This window comes from Pleurodeles waltl, chromosome 6, assembly GCF_031143425.1.
Source record: "Pleurodeles waltl isolate 20211129_DDA chromosome 6, aPleWal1.hap1.20221129, whole genome shotgun sequence".
Taxonomy (NCBI): domain Eukaryota; kingdom Metazoa; phylum Chordata; class Amphibia; order Caudata; family Salamandridae; genus Pleurodeles; species Pleurodeles waltl.
The window spans coordinates 1,418,182,357-1,418,202,939 of NC_090445.1; the positions used below are offsets into that span (position 1 = coordinate 1,418,182,357).

Below are 20,583 nucleotides of genomic sequence, written 5' to 3' on the forward strand. Positions count from 1 at the left end.
AATACATCCACTGTGGGTTCTATATGGCATGTTTTGTGCAGAACAGTCAAGCTTAGGCCAAGAAAAAAGGAGCGAGGTGGCTAAAGTTACATTTTAAATGTCATTCTTTGTACAATTCGTTTCTCCTTGGTACAGAACAAAATACTGAATATAATTACACCACATTTGGCATGAAGTTAGAACCTTACTCACAGATGTGCCTTTCCTTGGTTTCAGGAAGTTCATCTTTAAAAAGGTGGACCTTTAGTTCACATACTTCTGCATACCCAGATTTGTGTTGCTCCATAGATCCAAAAATTAAAAGACTACTCAAATCTGATTGACCAAAGGAGCACCTTCTCCCATCGGTCATTTTTAGGGAACTCAATCCTCGCATCCTAAAAGATTTGTGAAAGGGCACATAAGGGGAACAGTGTGAACGTGCCCTAAACTCTGAAGCTCATGTTGAAAAGCGGGGTGGGCGGGCTACAATGTGTAAATCTAAAAAAAGAAAAAACACTGCTATTTCCCTTGCGGTTGGCATATCCAGAAGCTGGATTTGTGGCTCCCTTTACACCTCCGGGTGGAACCACAAATCCAGGGCAATCTTCACAGCCAAGTGCAGTGAGGGTTGGCTGCCTGCGGCAGAATCTGCTCCGAAAGGCCAGAGACCAGGCCCTGCACTCAGACTTTGTGCACACTGGGGGTTGGCTTCCCACTGAGATTTTGGTCCAGGGACCACTTTGATGTGGTACATGATCAAAAAACCCTAACAATTAACAGAATAAACTAAATGTTAAAGTGAAGCTATTGTTTGTTTTGGTTCTCTAAAAACAAACCTCAGAAATCCACCTAAAACCAAAGTTAATTAAAAATGAAAAATCACTGAAAGATTGGCCAAACGGTCATGCAAACCTTAACTCAAACCCTTTAGTATTATAACCATGTTTGGGCACTGGATGCCCTGTGCACATGGACTCAGCTGCACTTTACTGATATGAACTTATCTCGCTGTAATGTTTCTTGGTTTAGTGAAGTTTCTTTTAAAGGAAGATACGGGCTAGCAGTTTGGGCTGGAATACTCTAAGCAGAATGACTTGAACTCTGTTACTTGTATTCAGTGCACATCTGTAAATATATGTAAAAGCTAGTACATGATGAAGGTTCACCCAGAGAAATGTTCATTGGTTAAGAACCACTGGATCACTATTCTCCAATTGTCACTTGTTTAAGTCCTTGTGACTGGAGGTTTAGAGGACAGCCTATATTTTCTCTTGATCTCATCGTGCTAACGACACAAGCAGCACTGCACCAGTCTGGCCCAATAAATAAGATATATTTTTTGATGTTTGGGGTTATTGCTTTGCAGTTTGGGCTGGGCAAAAATATAATTTTATTGGCTTATCTCCATTCGTCTGTTTTTACTCATCCTACATTTGTATACTTGTATGTGCAATCTGTGAGCCTAGCTGGATCATTTGTAGCTTGTACTGTCAAATGGTGGCCACTTTAATGTGCACCAATCTTCTACATCATTGTAACGTAACTGAATCGACGTGCTCACCCGCAAGAAACCTCAGTTACCACTGACCGACATGTCTTCCATGGGCAAGTTTTTAATTTTTTAACCCATTTTAGCCTATTCCTCAATATTACGTGTCAAGCCTGTATCTAATTTGTTTTGTATCTTCTGCACTGATTAAACAACTTTGCCTCAGTCTCATTTGTATAATTAAAAAAAACGTGTTTAATTTAAGCTCTGGATTAAATACATCTGCCATTTCAAATTTCTTCCAAAGGTTTGTGAGTGCCTTATAAATGCACTGAACATTTTACTCTGTGGGGTGCTGTAACGAACATTTTGGGTCTAGTTTCTAGAGCACAGGTTGTTGATTTATGTCCTGCTCACAGACTATTGTTCATTTAAGAAAGCTTAAACATCGTATATATTTACTACATTTGGTCTCCATTTCAATTGTATTTGTGGACAGGTATTCAGTGAAGAAATTTCAACTAGAAACATTAACAACGCTTGGAAATTCCATTGATGAGGTGTAGTTAGGTGGAATTTGGCCATAGAGAAGGGTGAAAGTGGAGAGGGAGAGGGAGAGGGAGAAGGAGCGACCATGGGAAATTTAAGAGGAGGTGTATTATACTGAAACGCAGTTGAGGAGGAATGGGTCAAAGCGACTGGATTAGACACAGATTTAGAATTAATGGAGAGGAGACCCAGGGATAAGACGGTGCTGGGAAGGGACAGTGATGAGAAACAAGCATTGGAGGGACAGGCGGATACCACACGTTGAAGATGCGAGGGAAAGTGGATTAAACAGGATAGCAGGCAGAAAGCAGTCAGGGCTTACATGTATCTCACCCATCAACAAACCCGCAGAGTTCCATGCTTTAAATATGAAATAAACAACCATAAAGCTTTCATTGAAATGACTGTATGCAACCTTCAAGCACTAGAAAGACTTTGAGGAAAAAACTTCCATAAATAAATGAATGAATGGAACATTCTTTAACCATGCTATCAACCAGAAGGGTGTCCTGGCGCCAACGAAAATGATTCAAAGAAAGTGACATGGAAGCTTTTTTCACATGTTTGATTACAGTGCATGACCCACTGATGAATACATCTCTTCATAGGTTATGACTCCGGAACCTGAAGTTGCATCTTGGAACAGTCACAATGGTCATCCAACGGAACGGTGCCACCTGGAGCCAGCAGCTGAGCTCATTTCGTTCCAATCCGACACACTTTCTGTTGAACACTACTGCAGAGAGCTTTCGGGGAGAGCTGCTGCAAGATCTGCAGAGTGATAAAATTAGTGAACAATTAAAGGTAAATATAATACCAGCAGGATTTGGGGGGATATGTCAAGGTTGGTTTAGGGGTAGAAGTAGTGGAAACATATTTACCATTGTTCGAAATAGTTAAGGTCTCTTTGCTTATTCTGTGAGAATGACTATGCATGTCTAAGTAGGACAGACATGGGAGAGAAAGTGGTGCCCTGGTGCTCCAATTTAAGATTACCAGAGTGGGGAAAAACGAAAGTATTTTTACAACAAAAACAGCCACACATATACTCCATCGCGTTTGCAGATGTAGTTGAGGCACCGTCTGTCTCGGCTCTTCCTTAATGTAAATGGAAGTAGATTTATTTCTCAACTGTGTCTGTGTTTATAATCATTAAATAACGTCCCCGGAAATTTTATTTCTACAGGGAAGGAGGGTGTATCTCTAGATGTGAACTCAACCCAGTAATGGTAATTGGGAGCCGTTTAAGTATGGACGTGAAAAGATGGCCATTGAGGTCACCATTATAATTGGAATATTTTGCTAGAACGAGGTAGAGTGTAGATGGTTGGCGATAAAGCTATTACAACATAAACTCTGTCTGCAAAAATGATGGCCTGTCCAGATTGGCAAAATAATATGTACAATATATTTAACCAAAAGTGGCTGGAAAGGGGAAGGTGTAATTAAAATGAATAGGAACGAAAAGGGTAAAGAAAACAAGGATTCGGCTAAGTGGTAATTGAATACAAACCATTCAGTAGAAGGCCAAACTTTTAAGAAGGCCGCTAAACCAGCTTGAATAGATAAAATAGCTGGAAATTCCATTATACGTTTTAGAGTACACATTTCATTTTACAAAATGAGAACAAAATACCTTTAAACATCATCATAAATCTTTATATGTGATATCCACCATAAAAGTACATAAACAGAGATAAAATACAATAAAACCAGTTAATAATGACAAATAGATACACATTGTTCAATTGGCTCACAGTTCAAATAGTAAAACTGGCTCAGGGCAACACCCTTTTGAGGGCTAGCATTTTTTGCCTGAGCCTCCACATGTTCAGCAAGTAATGAGAAATGGCAAATAGAATGTGTTGGCTAGTATTGCTTTTCAGGATCCTAATCACTAAATCTATAATCCCTAATCCCCAAATTGCGGCATAATGGCAAAATCCACTTCCTCCTGAACCCATGATAATGTGGACAAATAATAACAACATTTGTCGATGGATTCTAACACCCGGGGGGGCAGAAGGGACAATACGCATCCAATTATTTAGGGGTGTGCTGCCGGTTTGGCGTAATTAAACAAAGTGGATGGTCCCAAACCTAAATTTCATGTACAATGCTTAGGGGAGGGGGAGTTTGATCTCTTCCATGTAGCCTTTTAAGATATGTTCATCCTTGAACTCAAGAAAGGCAGCATTAAGGGAACTCACCCTTCCATTCCCAGAGTTCAGAGCATCTGTATAACGCTGATGTAGACCCTTAAGAGTAGATTTTGAAATCACACTGACAGTCTTGGGGTTAATCCAAAGATTCCATGAACCCAACCCAGTTAGCCGGTGTTTAATAAACCTGAACCATGGGATTCTAGAAGCCCCAAGTATCTTCAAGACAACTTCCAAGTCCAGCCAGTATGGCATCAATTCTGGAGTCACACAGATTCTCTGCCAGCACAATAATGGTCTAAGGGTCACTTAGTTGGTAAGAGATCTATGGCCCAAATCGAACTTGAGGGGAATTTGCGGAGTGCCGACTAGAAGATTAGTAAGAAGGAGCAAAATGTGTTTTTTCAACTAGCTAAAACTGGTTACCTTCTCGTGACCCCCAAACTTCCCCACCATATAGAGAGGCTCTGATTGCTTGCAGAATGTAGATTTGGAGAGCTGGGGATACTGAGTGTAATGTGGAGCCTCGTAAAAATCACAAAACAGCCCCCGAATATTGCTCTAACTTGAGTCAACACTTCTGTATATGGGAGGACCAATTAAACTGCTCTGTGAGCGTGACGCTCAAGTAGTCAAATGTGTGGACTCTTTCAAGGGGGGACACAATTAAAGGTCGGTGGAAGCTTGCTTATTGTCAGGGATTAAAGACCATGCACTTGGTTTCAGTGAGATTAATCTCCAGGCCTCTGATTTAAAAAAAAAACAAAATAACAAATTGGTTCAGGAGGTTTTGAATCCCTCCCCCATGGGGATTTTGAGATCAAAATTATTGGAGTGCAGCCTAATGATAATATCAAGAAGATATTTTGGAACACCCTGTTCCGTCATGACTTTCCACAGTTCCTCCCTTTGTTCAAGGGCAATGGCAACTGTAGGTCCACAAAGACTACACATAAACGGCCTCCCCTCTGAGTGACCGGTTTCCAGTGAATAAGTTGGAGACTAAACACCTGGTCAATTGTACTGACACAATCCCTGAAGCTGGCTTGCAAGGAGGAATGCAAACCCACAACATCCATCCAATCATGTAATCTATCCAAATCAATCCAACTGTAAAGCTTCTGGGAGCTGTCAATAAGGCGGATAGACCTATAGTTGGAAAAAAGTAAGTTTAAGCCCTTTTTGAAAATCAGGATTATCTCTGCCCCAGCCCATAATGGATTCATAGGGGAGCCAATCATCCAGGCATTAAAATACAATATAAAATAGGGGCACCAGATGTCCTTATCAGCCTTAAAAAATGTCCCCTGGGAACTTGTCTAATCCAGGAGCTTTGTTAGGGGTAATCCAGTCAATTGCTTTGTCGATTTGAGTACTGGAATTGGGCCTAAAGTCGTTTACATCTAGCCCAGGCAAGACATTTCCCAAGTTTGTAACAGCTATAGTACTAACCTTGAAGTAAGGGTGGGCCGCTCCCTCAGCATAAGAGAAAGCATCAGCTATACAGCCATCCCTACTATCAGCTGGTATCCCACCAGGGGCACACTCATTGTGAACCACATTGCATAAATATAGTTTAGAAAAATGATCGACCCAGGCAGCTTCAGAGATATTGCTGCCAATCAGAAGGTTTGCCTCAGTGCCTCCATTTGCAAGGATGTGCCAAAAAGAGCAATGATCTTTCTTTTTAATCGCTGATTACATGGCCTCCCATTTAGCAAGTTCCAAATATCTTTTAGCGCTTATTACAGAGGCTTTGTAGAAGGCCCTGGCTGCATCAATTACATTTCTGTTCCCATCTCTAATAGCATGTGTGAGAGTGTGCCTCACAGTTCTACATGATTTGGTATACCAAGACGCCACTTTAACCCTCTTTGGAAGGGAACTTGACTCAACCAGGAACAGATTCCTCATGGAGGAGAAAAAAGAATTATGGATAACATTGATTCTTCTCAGGGAATCAAGATGCTGAGTGTTTAATCTAACGGCCTGCACTGCTTCCAAATCTGAAGCAACAACATAATAGACCAGCTTCAGAGTTGCCATGGTGTTAACCACTGAGCTCCATTTTAGCTTACGACAGTTACTAGTGGGGGTGAGCCTCCTATCAAAAGGTTCTTTAAGGGAACTTGCAATAGTGGAACCCAGTGATCTTAATGTGAGATCAAAGGCATTATGATCACTGTCGTGTTGGGGATTACCTGCATGTCAATCATTATAGCCCATAATTTAATGTCCAAAATGATATCTATGAGGCTAGTTCTGTCCTGTCAATTAAAGCTGTGCCTCCCCTCTTTGTCTGATGTTGCTCTTCCATTACAAGCTTGAAGGCCATTATTCAATGTAAAGGCATTTAACTGTAAGCCAGCAATAGTCCACTTCTTGATGGGCAGGAGGGTAAGGATTGGAACTGACCAAGCTTCGTCCTCTTCTCCAATCATGAAGTCAGAGCCAATACTGAGTTGCTCAAAATTACAATTAAAATCACCCACCACAATTTTAAAATAACCAGCAGGGAGGGTTATCAGGTGAGCATTGATCACGTCAGTAATAGTTCATTGTTGCTACCCTTGTGCCTGCAGTAAACATTATGTATGCAATAAGAGTCACCAGAAGTAACACAAAATGTTAGGGAGGGCTGGATCAATAACTTTAGAAGTGCACAGCAGAGTAGTTTTTATTTAAATTGATAGCCGTCCTGAAGGGTGGCCTTTCTCTGAAGAAGTTGCAACCTGGTCAAAGTTGGCAAATCCAGAATAGAACTGAGAAAACCTAACAAATGACTCCTGAAACATGCAAACTGTGAATTTATCAAAAACGTTGCACCAATCTGGGTCAATCATTGCTGTCCAAACCTGACAGAGGAAGGTACCTATTTGAGGTGGAGACAGTGAAATCTCCAGATACATCAAACCAAGCAGAGGAAGACCCACAGCCAACCAATTTGTGTGCTGGAATAGCTTTGTAAAAGAAGTCTAGGAGCACAATATTGATGGCTACTCCTAGCTCTCTGGGCCTGGTACAGAGTAAATTAGGTGCAGTGCCAGACTTGAATACTTGCAGTTTATTTTGACACAATCCCCTTCTATGTGCTTTGTTGAGGGACCAGTCCAACCGACCCTCCTCACAAATAAAATGCCACTATACTCCGGTATATTAAAGTCTGTATGCTGGGTCAGCCAGTGGCATGTTTGTTTTTTGAGCTGCTGTGACAATTCCTCCCCAGTGGTAGAAAGAGGCGGTTCTCCAGTCAAAATTGACACATAGGGGCAGCAATCAGGTGAAAGATTCAAACGAGCCTGACTGCGGGAGGGGCAATGCTTGGAGGTAAATTCAAGGCAATGCAAGCTGGGTACTGTACTAATAGACCCACCTTAACTTGGTCCTTGCTGGCCATTGCCACTTGATTCACAACGTAGGATCCTACTCCCTGAGAAAATGGGGCCTGGTTATTGATAGTGGGGGGAATGCCAACAGTCGGTAAGGACCTAGGGATGGTAAAGCAACTTTTATCTGTGGTTCTAGCCCTGTTGATAATAGGTGGCTGGGCTGGGGGAGGAAGGGTAGGGACTGGCTGCACCAACAAGTCATTATGTTTAACAGATCTAAGAAAGAGTTCTCTAGAGATCATATCCTATCCACCAAAGGGGCAATGCATGGAGCCACAATAGTTTTAAACTTCTCCAGGACACAATCCCACTCAAAATTAAGTGCCTTGGTATGGCCCCCTGTAGTGGCGCAACTTGTTGGCTCAGTCTGCTATGTAATAGACTCAGCTAGATCACAAGATCTGACAGGGAGGGGGCTGCAGAATTGTGGCTGGGCTGGTTTGTTTACTGTTTCTTGTTTCGTTTTTGTCTTATTGGCAGAGGGCCCGCAAGTGCTAGTATTCATAGGGACTGAATTGCTTTCTGAGGTGCTTGGCAAGATAGCAGAAGACGGCAAGAGGGCTTGATCACTGTCCACGGTGGAGGTTGAGCCACCCCATTTAGAAAAGGCCATGTCACAAATACCAGATAATGGCACCTCCATGCTCAGTGATGGATTGCTTAGCCCAGCTCCAAGGTCTAGTGACAGGAGTCTCTCAGTCACGTCAGTTTCCTTAGATATTACCCCAACTGTGCAGACCAAAAAGGAATCAAGTGTAGTACCATTTTGTGACTGCATCATCTTTGTCCCCAATTATCTTCCTTTTGCACATTTTCCCACCAAAGAAGTGCAGGCAGCGGACCCCATATTGTGTTGTACAAACTTGCCAAGACACTCACCCACACAGTCTATTCCAGCATCCAAGGGGGGGTGGCCAGGCCCAGCCTCTTCCAGGTGAGTACAGGTGAAGACAGGCCCGGTTTTGGCCTTGTCTTTGTCTGGTCCCACACCGCAGGACACTCCAAGCGCTTTAAGGGCTTTTCAGATGCCTTGTCTAGGCCTGATACATGATGGGGAACAAAGTCCCACCCCAACGCCTAAGGCGAGTGAAGTTGCTGGCAGAAATGCGGGTAGGGAACCACCAGTGAAACAGCTTATGAGTGATGTCTTATGTGAGGTCATAATCAGTGCATGGGAGGGATCCAAGTTATAGTTAGTGCTGCTAACTATAACTAACTGCTGAATTTCTGTTTTTATTTTATTTTCAGTTCAAACTGTTAACGTTCTCACTGAGAAATTCAACTAATTATAATGTTATTTAACTTTTGTTCTTTTCATTGAATATATATAGATGTATTTATATATATATATATAATAATAATGTGTGTGTCAATATCATTCAAATCAATTCAAATCAGCAAATTCAAAAACAAACTGCCTTAAAGTTGCCATAAAGCAAATCATGCAAATTCAGCTTCCCTTGGAAAATCCCTAATATGCTAAGATGACGGAAATAGAAAAAATTGCGAGAACTCATGCAGGAAATGTCAGCAAGTAAAGCCTTTAAAGCGAGAATCAAGGGAAGATTCAGTCATATAAATGAGCACGGATGTGCCCAGGAGTCTAACTCTTTGAGGCAGGAGCAAAAGATTTGAACCTAAAGAGAGTGGAAATGGGCATCTGAATCTAACTGGCTCAGCAATACACAATTAAAGCACATTTTTCAAAAGTAAGCAACACTGTGTGATTCCTATGGAGGGAAAGCCAATCACAATCTAACATTTCAAAATAGACAGTTTCAGCCTCATTCCCAGCCATCAATCACACAATGCATCTTTCCTGAATGCCTTTCAATAGATATCTTGTAGCGGGATGATACTTCTTGGGCAGCATGTTCATAGTGCAGGTGTGGAGGTTCATTATTCAGCTCTCCACGAAAGCACATACATAAACATTCACACAGAAACTTTAAACAAGTGAATACTTTTAATTAAAACTTGGCAGTTACAGCATGGCTCCTAAGAAGAAAGGAGGGGGAGAGGTGAGAACGAAGGAACATTTCATGTTAATGTGAATCATTTAAACTGAGGCCTACATTAAATATGGTCAACTCTAGTCATGGTAATCATACGTTGTTTATAGATGCATGTGGTGCAGATTAATGTAAATGTTATACATAAAATAGCAACAGAGCATCATCATTATTAAGCTTCACCCCTTGTGATTGATGGCCCTCTCCACACTCAGCAATGGTAAAACTAGAATAAAGGGGCGGGTGTCTTGACGCGTGTTGCATCCATTTGTAGTGTAGAGTGACTTTTGCCAGGAAAAGCGTTCTAAACAGGCGTCATTGCCTTGTTTACAAATTTATATTCTGATTTGCAACTTAAGTTTCACTGAAAGATATCTGTTTTGTATCTGCTAGCAAATTATATGACATGGTGGTATTTTTATCCTGACATCTTTAAGGACTAATCTTGATTACACTGTGCTGAACATAGTATGTCTTGTGTTTGCATCCTAGATGTCGATGCTCATGCTTTTTATGGAGTTCCCTACACTGCTTTGTCCCGATCAGAAGACAGGAGAACACGTGGCAGAAGTGCTAATTACTATATTTGCACAGTTATCTGATTCAAGCAGACTTATGACTTTGAAGCATCACCTGCTGGTATCCATGGAGACTCTGCTAATAACTACAGATAATTTTAGTTTGAGTGTAAAAGTGTCCTGCGATTTCGTGTCCCTGCTGATGCAGATAATAGCTGACCTTAATGATAAAAAGCTTGGTGCAGGTCAGAGGCCACTTCGAATAACAGCCTGTGAGTGCCTTCGCGAACTAGAAAATTGTTATCCTGGATTTCTGTCTCAAAGACTTGAGTTATTGTATTCCATGCAGCAGCAAGAAGTTACCTGTGCACACCAATCATATACACTCCTTTACAGTGTTGCATTAAAAAATGCTGTCCAGCATTTGGCACAGTCCAAGTGTGCATCAGATGGTTCTCTGAAGAAGGTCTTGTCGAGCAAAGAAGATTTCTCCTGGAGCTCTACAGAGAGTGTTGGAAATATGTCTGTGATGAGGGTGGAACAGTTTCTTTTGCTTCCTTCTAATGGGGAAACGAAAGAGTTGAAATCCATTTTGGCTCTCATACTGGAGGACTCCTATCTCCTTACTTCCGTTTCTCAGAGCCAGCTCCTTTGGCAGCTGATTCAAATCGTGGCAGTGGTTCGTACTCTTTCACCAATTATTTTTAAGTCTCAGCTAGTGAGATTATTCGGCACTATGGATGTCTCACTCTTCCACAGCATACTACAGATGAAAGGGTTCTTTACAGACAGCTTATTCACCGCAGAGGATGAGTATGTTCTTCTTAAGAGACTTGTAGGAATGGCACAGCACCCACTGCTAAGCACTCAAGTGAAACTTTTTTACATTGACTGTCTACTGCATTTTCCTGAAAACCGCCCTCTTAACTCAAACACTGAAGAGAACCTTCCTGTCCTCCTCACCGTTAAAATGACTGCGTCGTTATTCCCAACTGTTTTTAATGACAGCAGCACAATGCTTTCCCGGCAGAATTTGTTAAGTTTAGTTTACCTTGAAAACGAGGGTCCTGAAGCAGAAACAGGCATTGGTTATTTTGTGGACCATCTTTTGTCAGTACATAAAATTGTTACCGAACATGGCAATCGAGAAATCACTTCACTCTTTTTCCGGGTGGTATACCTATTTGTTCGCTACTTCAACTATTGTGAAAAACAAATGGAGGATTTGATACAAACCGTTGTAGATGTCTATAAAAAGAATAGTGCATTAGCCCCTTACCTAATAAACCTCATGAACGAGACACAAAAGCTTTTGGATGTCCCAAGCTGGTCAATGTCACTATCCATGGCTTTGCAGAAACTAATAGTGAACCTCCAGTTTCAGGACTTCGTGTTGCAGATGCCTGTCTGTCACCTAAAGGTTTTAGCTCGAATAGCAAAGGAGCATTTGATTCCTCAGACCGAGACCATTCGTTTCCTATCAAATATTGCCCTCCATACCAACCTGTGTGATTTGGGTGACTGGAGAACAGGAAATGCGGTTTTGACCGTGTGCAAGAACTTACTACAGCATCAGAAGCTTGACTTGCTCTTTACTGATTTAGCAGACTTGCTGCAGCACCTACTGCTTCATTTTCAAGACATCGATATCCAGGATCGTGCACGTTTCTATTATACGCTGCTAACAAACCTGTCCAGTGAAAAACTGACTGGAATCCTTAGCACAGTTCCAGCTGGAACCCAAACTAAAACTAGATCATGGTCGTCTATCATGGCTGACAATGAAAACATCTCTACCCATCTGACAGTTCATACAATGGAGCAACCAGTACTGCATATGCACAGAGTGTTAGATTCCAGTGCCTTCCTTCCCTTGCTACAAGCCTCAGTGAATACCTGCTGTGAGGAATATTATCAACAGTTGGCAAATTCAAAGTCTTCTTCCAGGCTAACTCTCAAGTATCATTTGACATTTGCAGAAAATGTCAAGACTCAGTACCATAAACTTTTCTGTGTAGTGTTGCAGTTGGAGCTATCCGACACGAATTATGAGCCTGTGAGTGATATTAACATACCTTGCCTCTTTATAGACAGAAAGCCCCCAGTAGCTATACTTTCTCTGAAGCCTAAAAAGCCCTATCCTACTGAATTGTCCGTCTCTGCCATGTACACCACTCAAGGTGGACTTACCTGCTATAGCCATCTCGAGGCTCTGCAGATCCATTTTTCAGATTTATTTGTTCCACTGCCTGTGCCACCATCTTGGCCACTGGAAGCCATTTCTGAGCTGTTTGATAATCTTTGGACTTCCTTCAAGTTGAATGAGTCGAACCAGTGTGCTGAAAGTCTATTTTGTTTTCAGAAACAGCAGTCTCTCAGTGAATTTGTGCAGTCTGTTTTTGAAAGATTTCTTGTTGCCACTAACCCAGACTTGTATAAAATAGGATTGTTTTTACCTCCCCAGTTCCATATCTTATTGCAAGTAAAGACACTGGATGAAACAGTCCATATCAGAATTGCAACCGATAACTGGAAATTGCTCCCATACCTAAGCACTTACCTTCAAAGTATTATTTCTTAGAGATTTCAGTAGACTATCGGATTGCTTCATTTACTGGAAAGGTTTCCATGATGTGAATAACACCTAACTATTTGAAAAAACATGGGTCACTGATGTCTTTATGTCCGAGACACGTGTTGAAAAGCGTTCATTCAGGTAACCGTGTCAGCTGGAGACATTTCTGTGTTGAAATTCTTGAAAAAGATGTGTTGTGCTCATGAATACATATCTCTCAAAGCAACTATTTCGTTATTACTGCCTTCAGAATGTGAGCTCTGCATGTGTTGTCAGTTTACGAGCAAAAAAACATTGTGGATCTTCCTACAAAATGTTGCAGGTCTTAACTGATCTGGTCATAACAAACCAAAAATTTAGTTGTTTATTTCACTCTCATTTTGAAGGTGTTGTCTGTACATGGATCCCTCTTACTTCAGGATATTTCGAACTATGGCCAAATGACTCGAAACCAGACAGAGATGGGCTTTGGTTAGTAAGGATTCCTCCATTCCCATGCACCATATTCACTTACTGGCCTAATTTTATGCACTCTCTCGTATTGAGACCTACTGCTTTAGGCCTGCAATCAAAGAGAATGATGGTGGCTGGTTTGTCAGATGCTGGCAAATGAAAGCGGGCGAAGAAGGAAAACAAACGGAAACAAATCAGTCACAAAAGGAATGTTAGACAAATAATGGTGAAAATGTCTATGTTACGCTACTCCTTTAAATTTGAACTCTGCAATGCTTACATACCAATGGCCTGCCTTGCAGTTCTGGGATTTAAGGACCCAATGGAATGGTGCGTTTAAGAAGGAAGGCTAAGAGATAGCATCACTAGCTAGAATACGTTTTGTATTTGATAGTATTCAAAATGTGCCCCTAAGAAGAGGCTTTTATGGTGTTTATGAACTAAATAGAGTCATTTTTTTCCGAAGAGCATTGTAAATATATAGAGGTGCACAAAGGAGCTGGACATGTGTGTTCATTTAGGTTGCTCCTGTACTAAATTAAGTACAGATTGTGATGTGCATGTTTAGCTAGCCCAGCTGGAGCTGGATGCTTCTTGCTCAGCCTCCTCATTCAGCTGATCTCAACATTGACACAGACCACAGAAATTCTGCCACCTCTTACATATCTATGTGATCCCAGCCATTGTATGTGAATGCTTTAGGAGAAAGAACGGAGGCTGGGTATAAGTCAGGATCAGAAGGAATGTCTCAATTTAAGCAATAGTTCAGTAACTTGCCCATAGCAATCTTCTCTCTTTCAGAGAAAGTGGGTGGATTTCCATTTGGATTACTAATGTAAGGTAGAGATTTAGGGCCTGATTACAACCTTGGCGGATGGGATACTCCATCACAAATGTGACAGCTAACTCGTCTGCTGTATTACAAGTTCCATTATATCCTAGATAACTTGTAAAATGGCGGACGGCATATCTGTCACATTTTTGATGGAGTATTCCATCCGCCAAGACCGTTATCCAGCCCTCAGTCAAGCAACCATTATTCTTAGGATTTTCTGTTAGAGGAGCAGACTCTGACCCACTTCCGTTTGCAAGGAAATATGTTAAGGTTCTTCCATGTATGCCAGATCCTTAAAAGGTTTAACATTTGCAGCAGGGTAATCTTTAATCAACTTGGATAAGTGCTTTTACAGAATAAACGTATTGTAAATCATCATGATCTGAATTATTCCATAATCTAGTTGTTGGGTTTTGAAAAATATGATTTTTCTATTTTCTTCCTTATTCGACATCAACTATACATGAAATCAATGACTCATGAAGTCTGCTGTACGTCCATAATGCCTAATTTGCACCACCATCTTCAGATTCAATTTTTTGCCTGAAAGTTCATAACCATTATTGCAGTAAGTCACAGAAAGCACCATTGAAAATTTTAAGAAAACACCTATTGATACCAAATAAGCACAGAAAATACTGTTTTTTGCTTTAATTTTTATTTTTTTAAATCTGCAGTGCACTTCAATTCTTGGGGGCAAGCATATTGCACAGAATATTTATTTTTGCTTGAGCTCTTGATTTTTCGTTTTTTTTCTAGTGGTTATCTCTGTTTTGGGTAAGATAGAGCTCCATTTAGGGTGTGCCTTTGGGTGTCATTGTCTGGACCCGTGAGTAGATCAGCACACTACCTCCAGATGGATAATGAAAACACAAGATGTGAGAACTGTTCTGTTTTCAAACTCAAAACGTTGAAAACTGAGAAGGAGAGTGTTTGGCCCAACTTACTTCTTTGCATTGTGATTTGTTTCCGGAAATCCAGGTCTCCAAATTTCAGTGTCAACATCAGTGCCTCTGATATTGTATTTTACCCTCATTTATAGAGCAATTAAAATTTCTGCGGTACCGGAGCAGAATTTGCAGCTGAATAGTTGTTACTTTATGGAAATACTATGGTGGGAAATGTTATCTTTCATGTGGCCAGTGTGTATCCTCTAAAGAGTCCACATGAGTAACCAATGAGACACCTATTGGAAGGAGTATTGTTTACGCTATATATTCTGAGGTGTTTCCCTATGTGTGGGACAGAACAACCTTTTGGAATGGGCATTATGGCAAGAGGCCCGTAATGTGTTCCGAGGAGTTAGTACAGCAGCGACAGAGAGCAACACATAGATTTTGAATATTCAATGGTGTACAGAAAGAAGAGTTCTCTGGCTTATAAAACAGAGCAAACAGAAATGAAAATGTCACTTACCCAGTGTACATCTGTTCGTGGCATTGGTCGCTGCAGATTCACATGTTGTGCACAGTCCGCCATCTGGTGTTGGGTCGGAGTGTTACAAGTTGTTTTTCTTCGAAGAAGTCTTTCGAGTCACGAGACCGAGGGACTCCTCCTCTTTGCTTCCATTGCGCATGGGCGTCGGCTCCATCTTAGATTGTTTTCCCCGCAGAGGGTGAGGTAGGAGTTGTGTGTGTTAGTAATAGTGCCCATGCAATGGAATGAATAAGTATGTACAAATTAAGGTTAAGTAATATATATATATACAAATGTACAAATGTTGAAGATAACTTCCAACGGCTACAGGCTCCCGGGGAGGCGGGTGGGCACATGTGAATCTGCAGCGACCAATGCCACGAACAGATGTACACTGGGTAAGTGACATTTTCAGTTCGATGGCATCTGTTGCTGCAGATACACATGTTGTGCATAGACTAGTAAGCAGTTATCTCCCCAAAAGCGGTGGCTCAGCCTGTAGGAGTGGAAGTAGTCTGAAACAAAGTTCTCAGTACGGCTTGACCTACTGTGGCTTGTTGTGCGGATAGCACGTCTACACAGTAGTGTTTAGTAAATGTGTGAGGCGTGGACCATGTGGCTGCCTTACATATTTCGTGCATTGGAATATTTCCTAGGAATGCCATGGTAGCGCCTTTTTTTCTGGTTGAGTGTGCCCTTGGTGTAATGGGCAGTTGTCTCTTTGCTTTAAGATAGCAGGTTTGGATGCACTTAACTATCCATCTGGCTATACCTTGTTTTGATATTGGGTTTCCTGTATGAGGTTTTTGAAATGCAATAAACAGTTGTTTTGTTTTCCTAACCTCCTTTGTTCTGTCGATGTAGTACATTAGTGCTCTTTTGACATCTAATGTATGTAGTGCCCTTTCAGCTACTGAGTCTGGCTGTGGGAAGAACACTGGTAACTCTACCGTTTGATTTAAGTGGAACGGTGAAATAACCTTTGGTAGGAATTTAGGATTGGTTCTTAGTACAACCTTATTCTTGTGTATTTGGATAAAAGGTTCTTGTATTGTAAACGCCTGAATTTCACTTACTCTTCTTAGAGAAGTGATGGCAATGAGAAATGCAACTTTCCAGGTTAAGAATTGTATTTCGCAAGAATGCATGGGTTCAAAAGGTGGCCCCATGAGTCTTGTCAAGACGATGTTAAGGTTCCATGAAGGAACAGGTGGTGTTCTTGGTGGTATTATTCTTCTTAGGCCCTCCATAAATGCTTTAATGACTGGTATCCTAAACAGTGAAGTTGAATGGGTAATCTGCAGGTATGCAGATATTGCTGCAAGGTGTATTTTAATGGAAGAGAAGGCTAGATTTGACTTTTGTAAGTGTAGTAAGTATCCCACTACATCTTTTGGGGATGCGTGTAAAGGATGAACTTGATTATTATGGCAGTAGCAAACAAACCTTTTCCATTTGCTTGCATAGCAGTGTCTAGTGGATGGTCTTCTAGCTTGTTTTATGACTTGCATACATTCTTGAGTGAGGTTTAAATGTCCGAATTCTAGGATTTCAGGAGCCAGATTGCTAGATTGAGCGATGCTGGGTTTGGATGCCTGATCTGCTGTTTGTGTTGTGTTAACAGATCTGGCTTGTTGGGTAACTTGACGTGTGGTACTACTGACAGGTCTAGTAGTGTTGTGTACCAAGGTTGTCTTGCCCATGTTGGTGCTATTAATATGAGTTTGAGTTTGTTTTGACTCAATTTGTTTACTAGATATGGAAGGAGAGGGAGAGGGGTAAAAGCGTATGCAAATTTCCCTGACCAGTTCATCCATAGGGCATTGCCTAGAGACTGTCTGTGTGGGTACCTGGATGCGAAGTTTTGGCATTTTGCGTTCTCTTTTGTTGCAAATAGGTCTATTTGCGGTGTACCCCAAAGTTTGAAGTAATTGTTTAGGATTTGGGGGTGAATCTCCCATTCGTGGACCTGTTGGTGATCTCGAGAGAGATTGTCTGCTAGTTGATTTTGGATCCCTGGAATAAACTGTGCTATTAGGCGAATGTGGTTGTGAATTGCCCATTGCCATATCTTTTGTGCTAGGAGACATAGCTGTGTCGAGTGTGTTCCCCCTTGCTTGTTTAGGTAATACATTGTTGTCATGTTGTCTGTCTTGACAAGAACGTATTTGTGGGTTATGATGGGTTGAAATGCTTTTAGCGCCAGGAATACTGCTAGTAATTCGAGGTGATTTATATGCAGTTTTGTTTGATGTACGTCCCATTGTCCTTGGATGCTGTGGTGATCGAGGTGTGCTCCCCACCCTGTCATGGAAGCATCCGTTGTTATTACGTATTGTGGCACTGGGTCTTGGAACGGCCGCCCTTTGTTTAAATTTGTACTGTTCCACCAATGAAGCGAGAGGTATGTTTGGCGGTCTATCAACACCAGATCTAGAAGGTGACCCTGTGCATGTGACCATTGTGATGCTAGGCACTGTTGTAAGGGCCTCATGTGCAGTCTTGCGTTTGGGACAATGGCTATGCATGAGGACATCATGCCTAGGAGTTTTAAAACCACTTTTGCCTGTATTTTTAGTGTTGGATACATGGCCTGTATGACCTTGTGAAAATTTTGAACCCTTTGTGGACTCGGAGTGGCTAATCCTTTTGTTGTGTTGATTACCGCTCCTAAGTAGTGCTGTATTTTGCACGGCACAATGTGTGATTTTTTGTAGTTGAGGGAGAACCCGAGTTTGTAGAGGGTTTGTATGACATACTCTGTGTGTTGTGAACACTTTGTTAGCGAGTTGGTCTTGATTAGCCAATCGTCTAGATACGGGAATACGTGTATTTGCTGCCTTCTGATGTGTGCAGCTACTACTGCTAGGCATTTGGTAAATACTCTTGGTGCCGTCGTTATACCGAACGGTAAGACTTTGAATTGATAGTGTATTCCCTTGAATACAAACCTTAGGTATTTCCTGTGCGAAGGGTGTATCGGTATGTGGAAATACGCGTCTTTGAGATCTAAGGTTGTCATGTAATCTTGTTGCTTTAGCAGTGTTAACACCTCCTGTAGCGTGACCATGTGAAAGTGGTCTGATTTGATGTAGGTGTTTAGTATTCTGAGATCTAAGATTGGCCTCAGTGTTTTGTCCTTTTTGGGTATTAGAAAGTACAGTGAATAGACTCCTGTGTTTATTTCTGTACATGGTACCAGTTCTATTGCTTCTTTTTGCAGTAGTGCTTGAACTTCTATTTCTAGGAGGTCTAAATGCTGTTTTGACATTTTTTGTGTTTTTGGTGGGATATTTGGAGGGATCTGTAGAAATTCTATGCAATAACCATGTTGGATAATTGCTAAGACCCAAGTGTCTGTTGTTATATCCACCCACGATTGATAAAACTGACTTAGTCTTCCCCCCACTGGTGTTATGTGGAGGGGTTGAGTGACTTGCAAGTCACTGTTTGGTTGTTGGGGTTTTGGGGCTTTGAAATTTTCCCCGGTTTCTCAGGAATTGTCCCCCTCTGTACTGGCCCCGAAAACCTCCCCTTTGGTACTGTCCCTGGTAGGTAGACGGTGTTGATTGTGAGGTGCTGGCTTGTGTAGCCTGACCCCGAAACCCCCCTCTGAAGGTTGTTTTACGTAAGGTGCCGAAAGTGCCTCTGCTTTGCGGGGAGTAGAGCGCGCCCATGGCCTTGGCTGTGTCAGTGTCCTTTTTCAGTTTCTCAATCGCCGTGTCAACCTCTGGTCCAAACAATTGTTGTTCGTTGAACGGCATATTGAGTACTGCTTGCTGTATTTCTGGTTTAAAGCCAGACATGCGTAACCATGCGTGCCTTCTGATGGTTACTGCAGTGTTTATTGTCCTTGCAGCTGTGTCCGCTGCATCCATAGAGGAGCGTATTTGGTTATTGGAGATGTTTTGTCCCTCCTCAACCACCTGTTTTGCCCGCTTTTGAAATTCTTTGGGTAGATGCTCGATGAGATGCTGCATCTCGTCCAAATGGGCTCTGTCATAACGCGCTAGGAGCGCCTGAGAGTTTACGATGCGCCACTGGCTTGCAGCTTGTACAGCGACTCTTTTCCCAGCTGCGTCAAATTTTCGGCTTTCCTTATCCGGGGGTGGTGCATCGCCCGATGTGTGTGAATTGGCTCTTTTGCGAGCTGCTCCTACCACGACTGAGTCTGGTGGCAGTTGAGAGGTGATAAAAGCAGGGTCTGTGGGAGGTGCTTTATATTTTTTCTCTACCCTCGGAGTGATCGCTCTACTCTTGACAGGGTCTTTGAAGATTTGCTTTGCGTGCCTTAGCATTCCTGGATTCCTGGAAGCATAGGCAGGCTTTGGTAGTTGCTATGGGTGGAGGAGAGGGTGTTAAAAAGGAAGTCATCCTCGACAGGTTCTGTGTGTAACGACACGTTGTGGAATTCTGCTGCCCTAGCTACCACCTGCGCATACGCTGTGCCATCCTCAGGTGGTGAGGGCTTGGTAGGGTATGACTCTGGACTATTGTCTGACACTGGGGCGTCGTATAGGTCCCAAGCATCTTGGTCATCTTGGCTCATGGTGGTGTGAGCCGGTGAATGTGACGGAGTTTGTGCCGGTGATATCTGAGTTACAGGTGGAGGAGAGGGTGGCGGAGTTGCTTTCTTTGCCACCTTTGCTTGTGGTGATAGTTGTTCAGTTTGGAACTCTAGTCTCCTTTTTCTCCTGATTGGTGGAAGAGTGCTAATCTTCCCTGTTCCACTCTGGATGAAGATCCTCTTTTGTGTATGGTCTACATCAGTAGTCTGTAACTCCTCTTCAAACCTGTGTTTACGCATTTGAGAGGACAATGATTGTTCCTCTGAATATGAGCCGGTAGTGGGTTCGGTTGCTGGTTGTTTTGGCAACGAAACTGTGTCTTTTTTTGTTTTCGGCTCCGAGGCGAATCTCTTCTTTTTCGGAGTCGAGCCTTCTCGGCGTCGATCATCCTCGGTGCCGCTGTCTCTGCGTCGAGCAGCGTCGGCTCCGCTTTCTCGGCGTCGATCTTTTTCGGCAACCTTTTCTCGGTCCCGAGAATGTTGCGTGCCTGTGTCTCGACCCGAGTCGGACGTTCTGGGCACCAGTTCGGCCTTTTTCGGTGCCGATGGACGGTCACCTTTATGGGTTGAGCCATGGCCAGTCGGCAGTGGCGTCCCCTGGGCCTTGTCTGTTTTCTTGTGCTGTGTGCTTTTCGA

General features: G+C 42.3%; 1 protein-coding gene across 5 annotated transcripts in view; it reads left to right on the forward strand.

The window, feature by feature from the left end:
* Positions 1–14,339, forward strand: part of AP5B1 (adaptor related protein complex 5 subunit beta 1) — a 79,079-nt gene extending 64,740 nt beyond the window's left edge. For all 5 annotated transcript variants that reach the window (XM_069240765.1, XM_069240762.1, XM_069240763.1 and 2 more), the window contains 2 exons: positions 2,629–2,824; positions 10,076–14,339. In XM_069240765.1, coding sequence (XP_069096866.1) covers positions 2,672–2,824; positions 10,076–12,682 — 2,760 coding nt within the window. In that variant the 5' untranslated portion in view covers positions 2,629–2,671 and the 3' untranslated portion in view covers positions 12,683–14,339. The remainder of the gene's footprint in view (positions 1–2,628; positions 2,825–10,075) is intronic.
* The last annotated feature ends 6,244 nt before the right edge of the window (positions 14,340–20,583 follow it).